The sequence below is a fragment of the Tauraco erythrolophus genome, chromosome 6, assembly GCF_009769465.1.
Source record: "Tauraco erythrolophus isolate bTauEry1 chromosome 6, bTauEry1.pri, whole genome shotgun sequence".
In the NCBI taxonomy this organism is placed as follows: domain Eukaryota; kingdom Metazoa; phylum Chordata; class Aves; order Musophagiformes; family Musophagidae; genus Tauraco; species Tauraco erythrolophus.
In genome coordinates, this window is record NC_141470.1 from 16,876,176 (window position 1) to 16,889,921 (window position 13,746).

Genomic DNA, 13,746 nt, shown 5'->3' on the forward strand with positions numbered 1-13,746 from the left:
TAAAGATGCTGAAGAAATACGCTTTAAGAAAGAAGCAAAGTTAACTAAAAGTATGTGGTTAATGCACAAGCAAACTATACATGAGAAGCATTTTACCTATAGATTTTTGTCTTCTCATTGTACCCCGAGGTATACCCAGAAAAGGACCTTGAGGACTCCCTGGTACAGTGGGCGTCATCACAGCAATACCCTGTCTCTCATACATGGACTACAAAAAAGCAAACAAAAAACCCCACAAGCATTAAAGCATGCAAGACTTTCTCTCACATGTAAATAGCTCTTCTGTCATATCTGGTAATCCACTATCCCTTTTACCTAGAATTCTTATGGAAAATTACAAATTTGTTATTATTTTGGGGAGGAGGTGAAGAGAAAGGGAAAGATGGACTTTGTTTACATGTTCATAAAATGAAAAGAGCTGTAAGTGGAGTTAGTTGAAATTATTTACAAGACAATATGTTAAATTTCCAGCACATTTTGTGTGCTATAAGAAAAACGAAGCATGACCAATTGCATGTTCTTTCATTCACTTCTGAAAACCTTGCCACACGCTGTACAGGTATTAACGTTCACTCTGCACCGAGCTGTATGCTCTCTTCCCTTCTGAAGAACAGACCTATTCTTGGAGCCTTGCGCAGACTCAAGGAGTCTTGCACAAGGTTACGCTGGCACTCAGCATCTCAGCTAGGAACTGAGGAACGTCACCTGAACCCCAATGCACTCGACTGTCCCTCCTTCTTGCAGTTCATAACAAAACTATTTGTTTTCTGACTCTTAGAACTGCCTTAATTTCCTTCTATCCCAAGCTTCTGAGAACACTGAAGTGCTTGTTGTATCAGGACTGATGATCTTTCAGAGGGGTGGGTAATGGAAAACGACATCTAAAATGCAATAAAACCAATCATTTTTTCTCATGCAAAGTTCTGCAAGAGCAAATTTCTGCAACTGAGTAATCCAATTTCAAAATTCTGGAGTTTAAATTTTTAATACGTGCTACAGTATTAATGTCAATTCTTCCCTTACAAATCATCATGCATTATTTAATCAAGATATTATATAGGCCATTAGGAGTAATGAAAACCTGCAGTAGGAGAAACCTTCACATTAGTGGAAATTGTGTTGCTGCACTAACTCTCGTGTTGAAACTGAAATAGCATACCTTGACTTTCAGCAAATTTTTTAGCTTGGGTTTAGTGTTGTACTGACACCTCCAAGTTCAGAACTTAACTGGTGTGTCGCCAGCTCAGATTACAGCCAGAACAAGTTCACGTCTGTTTGAATAACACTGAGATAGCAATGTTGTTGATGTGATGGTCTCAGAATGAATATAAGTACATAATGAAAAAAGTTTTATAGAGGTACATAGACTCTTCTGTTAAAAACCTATTATTAGAAACACAGAGCAGACCACACCTTAAAGTTACAAGTTAATAAAAGAAAAATGAGCATATAAAGCAATGTTTGTGAATTCATTTCTGTTGTACGCCTCACACGCTGCCAAAAGACCCCCTCCAATCAGTTCCAGAAGAGAAAGCAGTACTTCATACCACTCACATTCATATCTGTAGCTGAGGGAAAACATCTACTAGAAGGCCGCTGTTTAATAGTTGCCACTCTTGAGTCCACAGTTGCATTGTCTGCAATTCTTGATGGCTTGGAAACTGGTACTATTTCATCCACCTTATCTGTAATATAAAAGTATTCAGTAAAATAAATATCATTTGTCCAAAAACTGAAAATGTAAGTATTGCAAGGTCAAAGGAAGAGATTTACGTTTCAAAAAAATGCAAAGAAAAAGTTTTTTTGGCATTTTAACAAGGCAACGCTTGAGCATCATAAATCGTGCAAGCCGAGCACTTTTTATTGCTGCTACATAACATGCATGCTTTAATTTTAAGCCTGCATGCATTTAATGTTTACTTAGTGTGACTCGAAAAACAATCCTCTTCTTCAAACCTTCAAAATGTGAAGGAAGAATATCTATATAGAAATGGAAAGAAGACCTTTAGAAATAATGAATCTGTACAGCACTGTTTCAAATAGAGATAAGCAGACTGTACTTAGTCATCAGATTTTCAGTGATATTTTGGACAATAACAAGTACTCCAGAAGTGCTCTTTTATGCCTATTCTTCTTAAGTAATCACATCTTAGTTTATTCACACTCATGGATTATTAGATTAGCATTAATAACTGCATCATTTGTTTAAATGAAACTTTTATATGTCTTTTACATTTTAATAACTGCACAGTCTGGGGATGTATTTAGTTGTGGTCAGAAACAGACCAAACAGGCAAAGTCTAAATCTGAATGAGAACGTCAACATTTGGATTTGGGATTCTGACCTACCATATGACGTGAAGATAAAATATAGGGAAAACTTTAATCAAGATCTTCTGAAGTTTAGAGTGCTAGTTTTAGAACCGTCTCCAACTTTGGTCACAAATGAGGTTCATCAGTTTTTAATACATTACTCCCTCAGACTGAAGACCTTAAAGTACCATATAATCAACTATTTTAGCCTGAGAGCTCCTTTATTGCCACTTCTACTACTATGAAACTAAGGCACAGAGAAATTAAATGACTAGCCTAAGCCAGCAGAATAGTTCGATTTTTGGATCTGTACTAGAATCCAAACTTGAATCATACTAATAGGTTTTCTTACTACGCCTTCCATTGCATTTGCTTTCCTAAGAAAGCACAGACTGCACTGTATCATGTTAATTTAGCGTCCTTTCCTTTGAAGTTTCACCAAAGTAAGGATTAGTTATATAGCCTGTGGTATTTATGTTAGTGAAATACCTCAGCCTGGCTCCTAGGCTTCCACAACGTGAGTCAGAGCAATGTTACTTTTCAGCAATTAGAATCATCTCCCAAATGATTGATTATTCGCTTCAGTAAACAGGCATAGCTACTTCATTAGGATATGACAGACTTAAAAAATCCTCAGGTTTTGGGTGGTCTAGAGATGGTGTTACTGTGCCAAGTATCAGATTTAGGGATTTAAGTTTTACCTCTCACTGGAGAGCAGCGCACTCAGGGCCCTGGATATGGATATGGATGGGAATAAGGCAGGAGGAAAAGAGCTTTTGATCCCTCTAAACAGTAGATCTGGCTGATGCAAGGATGATATTTTAAATGGGAGAAGAAGAGAGGGAAGAACTTTTAGCCTTCTGGTTAGGAAGAAGGTTGTCCTAGAAGTGGATATTTCAGTGTCACAGAGGGTCAGGGAGCAGGCAGGAAAGGAAAGGTTGAGCAGAATCAGTAAGCTGAACACTGTTGAAAACTGTCTCACAAGAGTAGTGTTGCTGTTTCTTTTCAATTGAAGTTAGCATTCAATTCTTTTCATTGGTCTGCTTTATTTTTGTGTGTTTTAAATCATCCAGTGGAAGGAGAAAAGGAAAAAAAATTCTTAAAGTCATCACATATATTCAAAAATAAAACAAACTTCAAGTCACATTTCATAAGACTTTGTAATACAAACTGTGAACTTCTGAGAGAAAAATATCTGCACTTCTGCTCAGCAAAAGGCATCAGAAAGCAATGGTGTAACCATGAACATTTGACCTATACAGCAAAAATATGGCTAGACTGTAGAATCGTACTCAGGGGATCTATCACCAAGAGCTTCAACTGGGCAGAGATTTTCCTTTTAAGTCTCTCCCATTCTTTTTATCATCCCAGAAGACAAACAACTGGTCTTTGGGATACAGAAAGAAGGAAGTTTTGGAATCTGAAGCACTAGGTACTCAAAATCTGTAAATAAGAAATATAAATATATCATGTAAGAACTGATCCCCTTTATTTTTAACAGACACATGTAACCATATACCCATTCAGACAACAAAAAGCTACAGGGAAAGAGTGATGAGGCTATGACAGACACTTGAAAAGCATGAAAATATTTGTTTGGGGATGAAACATACATACCCTCCAACTGCACTGATTTTACTAGACAACACTAGAAGTCAGATCCTAATTTTGGATCTGAACAAAATATCAGTTGGTACCAATTCTTAATACCATTGACTATTTCCAGTTGGAAAAAACTTTGTTTTGTGTAAGTTTATTGCAGGTTTCTTGTCTGTAGACAGGTTCTCAGTCCTTCTCACCCTATAGCTGCTCCCATTCAAGCAGTGCTTTGTGCCTTGCCAAGTCTAGCTAAAGCACTTAGAAATGAGAGAGGAGAGCAGGTTAAAGCTTAAGCTGCTTCGCAAGGAACTCTTTAGAGGTTCCTTGAGTAGTATTTCCAACGGCAGCACTGCTACATCTGCGCAGCTTCTTCTTTTGCTCTGCTGCCTGTGATCAGCAAGCAAAGGTAGAGTGGAGATTGTAATTTTAAATCTACAACAAAAAAATTTGAAGCTGTAGAAGCAGCCAGTGTGTGGAACGAGATTTATTCTAAATGGCAGCAGCTACATGGCGGGTCCTGCAGAATACATCAAAATCTTAGCATCTGGCCGCAACTGCATCACGCTTTTGAAGTGAAAGTATTATGTAAAATAAAAACATTCTCACTGTATTATCAAACGTGCTAATTAGGCCAAGAAAATTAACTGGCTGAATTGCATTTAGCTTCATTCAAACTCATCCCAAAGAAATAAGACGTAAGCATATTGGGACAAACTCACTTGCCTTTGCCTTTGACTAGGCTGTTCATATCCACAGTACCAGTGTGCAAACCATGTACGCACCACAAATACATGTTCAAAAGGCCGCACGTACTGGAATAACTTGTCAGGCTTACTAATCGGCTTCTCTCCCAACCTCCTTGTGATCTGAAGTACTCTGCAGCATGCATTTCTCGTATCAATGAGAGGGGAATCTTACAAGCTCGTGTTGGAAATTCTCTGAGGATAGCTTCGCAAACAGTTTGAAGAAAAGAGATTTAAAAAAAAGCCACAGAAGGGGTGCAAAAATATGCACCCAGTGTAAGTGTGTCGCCAGTGTGGCCAAAGAAGCAAGCCTCCAGCGGTATTCTTAAAAGGAACGCAGCTGGACGTAGGTGGAAGGGAAGAAATATTCTGTAGTGGGAAAAGCCTAGATTGGAGGTCAGCCATGCCAGCTGCATTTCATCATTAAACCAGTCATTTAGCAAAGTACAGCCACAAGCACGCACGCACACACACTTATAAGGGAGCAATTTGTGGCTGACTGGTAGAGTAACAAAATACTATCTGCTTTATTTTGAATAACTTCAGTCTCGCAGAAAGACAGGGAAGAAAATTCTATGGCTCACTGGACAGAGAGCGCAGCTCAGCTGGAATCATAGAAGAGGATTTTTAGGCCTACAGTTGTTCTCAAGTATTTGCCAGAGGAGGAATTCATCACTGCTTTGTCATATAAACTCTTCTGAACCTTCACGAGAAGTTACAACGGTACGTTGAGAGTCAAACACAGGAGCCATGCTACACCTGTGATAATTAGTCACCACCGCTCAAGGGGCTCCTGGTAACAGCATCCTTTTGGAGAACTGTCAGGGATACCACATGTATAAGCCAGTCTGATGCCTCTGCATGCATATAGCAATTTGAGTGCCACTAGATTAAATTCCCCCGAGAGAGGCAGCACCAAGAGATATAAAATAATTTATTGCAAAGTGCGTTTCCATCTGCCCTGTGGGTTACCAGTCGCACCCGTGCTCTGCTCAGGGTGCCAGCCCTCAGGAAATTAGATGGCCTAAAGGCACAGAAAGAAGTTGTGTTTTATCAACATGTAGGTCGTCTCTGATGAAAAGCTCTTAATCACAGACATCATAGCACAGTACCCAACAGCATATCATGCCTTTTACATTCTCAAGAGGTCTGGCTGCTAGGCAAGTTGCTTTTTTTTTTTTTTTTTTCTTTTTCTTAAATAATTAATATCTGTGATAATTACAAGGGACAGTCTCCTCCTAATAGATTTGTTGCAGGAGATGGCTCTTATCCCGTAGAACACATTGCTTAGTGACTCCTGTTTCAAAACCCCAGACTCTCTCAGAGGAAAAATTATAATGCTGCCCGTCAAACCACCAGATCCATCATAAAAGGAACTTTGAAAATGAGAGTCAGGTGCCTAGATAGATCTGGTGGCACATCACTACACAGGCCCCAAAAGATAAATATGAGGTATGATCCTGGCAACATTACTTATTGTACGACATAGCCAAGACATGTGGATTAGCTCCACCGAGGGTCTTAGAAAGTGAGCTTGTCAGACCCACAGAGGATAAGAATGGTCATGATCCGGTACAGGCTAACCCCAACACCTCAGGCTGGCATGCCAGAAACACCAGGCAAAGACTGATCGAACACAGTTTTGGAGGCGAGTATTGCCAAGACCTGTATACTTACCACCGAGTCCAGAATGCTTGCTCAGAGAGGATGGGATAATGGAGAAAGAAAACTCAAAAAACAGCTGCCTCAAGAAATGACTTGTATTTGTAAGAAAAGCAATGAATGCCTGGCACAGAGTAAAAAAACGCTCGTGTGAAGTTAAAGTGAAAGAACAGAGGCAAATGTTCTTCAAATACCAGCAGCACACATCGTTAACAGTGCAAATATAAACTACAAAATGTTAGACTAGTCAGCCAGAATACAATGTCAGCCAATGTAGGAAATGGTTGAATTCTGCCACTGATGGCCTTATGGCTAAGAATTAAAAGGACAGGCACATTAAAAAAAACCCTAAAAATCCTATGGTGTGGTTATTTTTTCTTCCCTCCCCCTTTTGCCTGGCGCGTAGGCATGGGCAACGAGGCCCTCTCGGTTATGGCTCTCTGCAGCCGGCCACTGCGACAAGGCAGCGTTGCCTGCGGCGGTTCTCGAGAGTCGCTCGTCCCTTCGGCCCCTGGTAAGCACACAGTGGAGGATGCCACTGCGTCCTCACCAGTCCATGTCGAGGCACAGGTTAACTCGACATGAGGGGTGGCTCTTTGGGAGATGCGTGTTTCAAGGACCTGTGTCCTTGGCTGCTTGAGGAAAGCTAAAATCTCTGACAGGTAGTTATGGATGGCTCTTGTGGAGGTAGCCACAATGCCCAGCTGCAGCTCCATACGGCCCATGGACTGAGACATGAGACCCATGGACTGTGCATGCTCCCTCTTGATATTTTCCAGCAGCTGCACAATCCTACTGTTGGTTTCCATCAACAGCTTCTCTCCCTCTGTTAGCTGGGGCTGCCCTCTCCAACCCCGATCCCTAGGGACAGGCTCAACACCGCGGTGCTCTTCATTCATTTCATCATTTCCCTCCTCCTCAGGAGAGTCACTTTCAAACTGAGGAGTCCTACTGAGTGACTGATCCCCAGGAGACTGTATGTCCATGGTACACTCCGGAGTCCGCGCTGGTGTTTGAAATCCCTCAAAATCCTCCCCAACGTTGCTGTGCGTTTCAGACGAGGACAATGGCCACTGCCAGCTCTCTGTGGTCCTGGCTGGTGAGTCTTCGTCAGAGGCAGGCACCGAAGATTCCTGTTCTTCGGCCGGCGTGGACGGTGAGCTCCCTCGGTGACGGCTGGCTTGCCCCGAGGATCCAGGAACCTCCCCATCTTGTTCCCCAGTGACATCTGGCAATCAAATAGAGGAGCAACAACCACTGTATCTGAGGCCAGGCAGATGGAGGTATCTACATGCATTGGACAACACATAGAAAGAAGCCAGTTGGGAAGCCAGAGTGTATGTGTTTGGGCAAACGGAAGGGCGGACTAAAGTTTAGTGACTGTATTGGGCCCGTGGCAGTTGACGTTATTAATCACTTTTGGTATAAATGCACACTGTCCTGTACCCATAACACACACAGCCATGCTGCATCCCAAGGCAGGAACTACCAATTCACCTCATTGTGACTGTGACAGGAAACGTCAGTGAACCTATCAAAAAGCTCACCTATGCACTGCAGTGGTGTCAGTTCAGAAATCCCTGGGATGAGCTCAGGGCCAAGTGTCCAATTGAGCTTCCTGGGGTGCCAGATGTGCTCCACCACTGGCTGAGGGCAGCCCTTTGTTGCTCTGAAGCACTGCTGGCTATCTTCGCTTTTGTCCGACGTCTCACATCACCCCCACCCCCCGTGCACTCTCTCCCATACCACTGCTGCAGCACGACGGTGGCCGTCCACAGCACGTATCCCGCGAGCAATGCCCTCCCCAACGTTTGCCAGGTTTTCTTGTTCTTTTCTCTAAACAGTAGGTAACGCTATCTGAGGGCATTGCTCGCCAGGATCTCATTGTCTTCTGAAAATAAACTTAGTTTTGCCTTCCCCTGGCTACCTCCTCCCTTGCCTGAGGGCACAGGGTGGAAATCTGGGTGCAAGTGCTTCCCTGTGGCAGCTTAGTGTGCAAAGAGGCATTGTCACAGATGTTAACGAGGAGGATATGATGCATGTGCTTACTCTAAATCCTCCCCTACAGAAAATGCATTCCCAAAGGCTAGGAATAGCTAAGCTTTTTGCACTCACAGCAATCACTGGCTCATAGTAGAGCGCGATCTGCCCAGCACCATTATTGATTACGAGAGTCATTGGCCGCAACTCTCACCCTTTCCATGCTTCAGATAAAAAAAATAAGTCCACTTTGTTTTTTTTCTGGGGGGACAATTTGGTCATCAGAAATTAATCTGGGGCTGTATGGCTAAAATGTTGCAGCAGGGTAGCCCAAAGAGCCTGCATTCCTCACACTCAGGCAAGGGATACGTGAGAGAAGCGCTGGTGTCTGTGACCTGGACAGCAGTGGATGGCTGTTGCTAGCTGGCTGGGTGTGCTGCTCACTCTACAGTGGTCTGAATGCCAGGTCAGTGTCATGCCTGCTCTCTGGCATCCTGAAAAATGGTATTCTTTAAGGATTAATTTCTGCTCTTTGAAATAGTTGATATGCTGCTCTTCAGACCTCAGTTTGAAACAGTAAGCTCACATCTGGAAGGTGCTGGTGAGGTCATGTTAAGCCATACTTCTGGTACTGTTTATCAATCAGGGTTTTTTTGTTTGATTTTTTATTTTTACTTTTTTATTTCAAATGGTTTTAAATGAAGGCTCCTTCTGACAGACCCAAGGATCCCTCCTCCTATATATCAGTCCCTGTCTACCTTAATCCTAATGTGGCGCTCATTATTTCTACACCCAAGTGCCTCCAATATTATACTGCTCTAAAAAGGATTCTCTGCAGCTTAATATAATTACGTTTTTTTAAATGCTAAAATAATGGATATTATTTGTGCATTTAGCATATTCACTACTTCAAAGTATTCACATTCAAAGTATTCACATTCTATCTGTGTCTGGCTAGACTGTCCAGTTGCATGTTTTATGGAAAGTGAGGATGAGATTGTATTTGTAAAAAAGCATGAGCTCCTTATGAAAATGAATTTTAGGGACAAACTGTCATGCAATCATTGGCTTTTCCACCCCATGGAGATTTGAAAGGGACTGTATATCAATCTAACTGTAATAACTGCTTCTTCTTTCACAATTCTTCTCCCCCTTTGCCTAATACAGCCGTAGCTGCAATCCTTCATTAACAAATCTCTCTTAACAACTACAGTGTAGGAACATGAACTTATTCCTCAGCATTTTCCTATTTGAGTACACATGAAAAAAAGAACAAAAAAACAGGGGACCTATTTTTACCACACATAGCAAACACACATTTCAGTTAAGTTCTATGGAATCGGAGAAAGATAAGGGATCATATATATTCATTCTGGTAGAATCACTGGTCATACGAAATGTCTTTGTATTTCTTTTGACATGTCATCAGAAAATTCCCATATTTGAAAACTCCATTTTCCTGACAAGTGTTCTAAACAGAGCCTACCTAGCAATTGGTAAGTAATAGAACCAAACTAAATTAAAAGTCAAAAACTGAAGCAAAACAAAATAAAAAACTCCAATCCCCACAGTAATTAATGAATATTTCTGTAAAGAGTATCACTGAGTTCAGTTTGTTCAGATTCAGGGGGATCATAACACTTTTGTTATTTGTGCATGCTTACACGTTTGCCAGAGGCTTCTAAAGAATAGTTTATCTGAAAAAGTATAATAAATTTTTGCAACTTTTCTAATTCTCTATGAAAATGTATCACTTGCTATCCTTCTAATCAGTATTTTCAGCCTTTCAGAGCTGAAAGAACAGCATCTGGCATAGGTGACCAGTAACACAAATGACAAAGAGTCCAAGCAAACAATCTGTGAAAACCCATGGGCAGAAAGTTAATTGTGGAAACTATTGGCGAATACTTATGAATAATGAATACATTCACAGGTTTTAGGACAGGTTTGATAACTTGACTAGCAATGAAAAGGAGGAATATTCATAACTTATTATTTGTAACAGTGTTCAACAAATCTGGTAACTCCAGTTTCTGGAAGCTTTGTGAAGCATTGACGTAGGGCATGGGGAAACCGAAGGTGCGTTACAGGCATGGCCTTACACAGCTTTCATTCACTACAGAGCAATCATGGGCAAACTGCCTGAAGGTCAATGGCTGACGTCACCTTGATGACTGTGTCAGTCTCTGCCCAAGAAATCCATTCCTTGATGACCAAAAGTCGCCCTAAATTCAGACCGGATCTTGGTAAGATGACTGCACCAGCGGCTAGGTTGGTGCTGTGGAAAAGGTGTGCCAGTTACAGTAGGGGCACTGGAAAACTTGGTTCAGCCAGAAACCATCCTTATTGTCCAGAGAAGAGGCTGACTGCTTTGAACAGCTGCCGACAGTAGGTTACCTCAACTAACTGCCTTCACCTCATTTCCTTGGCAAATGGGTGACTTCCAAAAAAAAACCAAAAGAAAAAAAGGGCACTAAGACTGTCAAGTCAGAATTGGCTATGGACCAAACTAAATATCAATATGGTTGATCTTACTTGGTTGTTAATTGGCCTTAAAAAAATCTCTCTCATTTAAAACCAAGCTTTAAATACAACGGGTACAAAGAAGCACAGCTAGCTTCCTGAGGTGTGAAGCAAAGGGAAGACGTCACATTCTCCGATCTTTCTAGTTGTTTCTACCTTACATACCGTTCCTACATGAAGCATTTTGCTCACAGTGATATATACGACTTACAGGCAAAACAGGTCACTTATGTCTTTTATAGATATCTTTATCTAGTGATACCAGCCAACAAACTGGTAGTCTCCAAAGTTGTGGCTTGCTTCACGTTCCTAACCTCACGTCCCTTGCTCTGATAGGGCATGACTCCCATTTTGATCCTCAAATGACCAAGTAAGGGAATAAGAAAGGAGCATGCATATGAGCTAAAGGGAATATAAACTTCTGGAAGTCAGTGACCCACTGCACTTTAACTTGAGTGTTTGATCACTGTGAGTACTATGCAGCTATTTCCAAAAGTCACATAGGACTCAGGTTTCTGAAGACAGGTTTTTTTGTTTGTTTTACCTTGCTGATTCTATTGTGCCTAAAGAAAAAATGAGATCTGTTATGAAAGTGGTCCATGTAACAGTAACTAGTGAACCTTCATCAAAGTCCTGGCTATATTCCTTTCTTTTCTGTTAGACAGGTCCTCTGTTTCTGCAGTGAAGCCCGTAGTTGGCTGCCTGTATGGGTGTTCACACTGGGCTGATACAGAGCTTGGTCTGATGTGGTAGATGAGCAATTGCTCCTGGTGGCCACAGGAGAACTGCTCCATCTTTTGTGCCTGGCAGGGATGATCTGTGGTTTGCCCGATCCTGTTCTGTACATGGTGACTAGAAGCCAGGATTATTCCGGCCCTTAGGTTCATAAATATGTCCATCATTTTGGAGCATTGCTACACCGTGCTGTCTCTTTGCACCAGAACATTCATTACCAGTGAGAGTCCTTTAAGTTTGTTATTAGACATATTTAGCATTGCGGCAATTATTAGGTTGAGATACACAGAGGACTGAACAGTCGATTCAGCTGTAGGGATAGAGGACTGAGACAGAGGCCAAGAACAGAGCAGGGCTTTGGATATAGACAAACTTTAGAGACATCAGAGGTATTTCTTTAACTTTTGTTCACTGAAGAACATTTGAGATTTATGCCTGTGTTGTGCCTTACCTGCCACTTGGACTGGCAGTTGATCCCTCCCCTGAGATGTGCTGCTCTTTAAGAATCCCTCCTTTTGAAATCCCACCATTTCTGTTTCACCTCTGCTACTGGATCGTTGCCTTTTCCATTATCTTTCCTTTTCAGATTCCCCACCAGTGGAGCTGGACGTGAGGGGTGGGGTACCGTCTTCCTGCTGACAGGTAGGTGGAGATGTTCCTTGGCCACAACAAGTGGGCCAGGAGCTCAACAACAGCGGTAACACAGTTGGGGAGCTTCCTGGGACCTGCCTCTGCTGCTCTGGACCTGGGCCTCTGCCTGTATCTGCATCATGCCTCCTGGGGTGGGTGCATTTTTCAAACTGCTTAGGTACCAAGGTGATAGATGCCTTGTAAATACCTAAGATAGATACAGACAGAAACTGTACCAGGCGCAATCAGTTATGCAAAACTTCATACAATGCCAATTGCACCTATATGCTGTAGTATCACCCACCTTTTCTAGCATCTGCAGTCAACCACAGTCAAATATTTGGCACATGTATTTTTCCTTTTGAAAAGTGGTGGGAACACGGGACATTCTTTCTTCCTTGGTGTCAACGGTTCTAGGCACATAGCCCTTAATGTCAGGTACTGGATATGAACATATTTTGTTCCATCACCTTCCCTAAATATGAGTTTGCAAGTTTAGTTTAATTTCCTTCATTAGCCGATAAGATTTGTTTCCTTGTCAATAATCTGCAAAAATCAGTTACATAAGCAGCACTAAAACTAAAGGAATAGTCTTTACGTGTGCGTGTTAGAAAAACGTAGATTTGTTTAAACTACATAAAAGTATGTAGTGTTGTGTTTATCTTATGGATTAATTTTTAAAATTTATTTTATTTTTAACTATAAGTAGTTGGTTTTATGCTTATAATTACAAGTTTGCATGTATGAAAAAAAAGTATCTAGAACAAGCAGGTGTGCTTATTTACATTGTTTTCCTTTCAGATTTTTGTCTCTTCCCAGCTACACATCCAAAAGTCTTAGTTTGCTTAGTTTGTAAAAGAATAGCTGGGAAGTCACTCGATAAATACTTCAAGGCGAATGTCTGTGGGTGGGGGGAACTATGTAAAGGACAACTTGGGCAAACAGTACGTATGGGAATCTAGACAACGCTTTCAAAGAAGCAGATGAATAAAATTCTAGAACAGCTTTCCAATATTAATGGGGTGGTAGCAGAAAGATGAGAACCTATTGATTTCAAAAGAAAGTTTGATCAGACTATAGAAGTTCATATGATAATGTTGCATGTCATAGAAGCAATTGTACTTGATGAATAGATCTCTAGTGCCCCTGGGGAAAAACAGGTTACTCCTATTTGCAGATGGTTAGAAACGGAGCTCCGTTACATGAGCAATACCCACTGAAAACTAATGTCTTTTTTTTTAGGTACTCAAACGGGAATAGATGTATAGAAATTAGTCAAAGACCAAAAGTAGGTGAAGTATAACTAGGCCTTCAACATACTGCTAAGAATGTAAAGACTAGCCTTAGCTAAAGTATTATTTCAGAGTAAGAATATTAAAGGTTAAGATTTAAATCCAAATTTGTTGTTTATGGTCATATTTAGAGGAAAGAAACAAGATCAGCCTACAATTATGTCATGTAAATGTATAGTTTAAAAAATATACATAAGTGGAATGATTTGAGGTTTTGTTTAGACTTTTAGGCTAATCCTCATAAATCTGCCACCACGAGCACATTTTTA

General features: G+C 41.2%; 2 protein-coding genes across 2 annotated transcripts in view; both read right to left on the reverse strand.

Annotated features, from left to right (window-relative positions):
• SHANK2 (SH3 and multiple ankyrin repeat domains 2) overlaps positions 1 to 13,746 on the reverse strand; it is a 317,236-nt gene that overhangs the window by 14,992 nt on the left and 288,498 nt on the right. Inside the window, 3 exon segments of the mRNA XM_086613043.1 lie at positions 97 to 208; positions 1,555 to 1,685; positions 1,921 to 1,980. Coding sequence (XP_086469169.1) covers positions 97 to 208; positions 1,555 to 1,685; positions 1,921 to 1,980 — 303 coding nt within the window.
• On the reverse strand, positions 6,686 to 12,085 carry LOC147528535 (uncharacterized). Its single transcript, XM_086613044.1, has 2 exons — positions 12,007 to 12,085; positions 6,686 to 7,545 (listed from the first exon to the last, which is right to left on the reverse strand). The coding sequence occupies exons 1-2, from the start codon at positions 12,083 to 12,085 to the stop codon at positions 6,686 to 6,688; spliced, it is 939 nt and encodes a 312-aa protein (XP_086469170.1).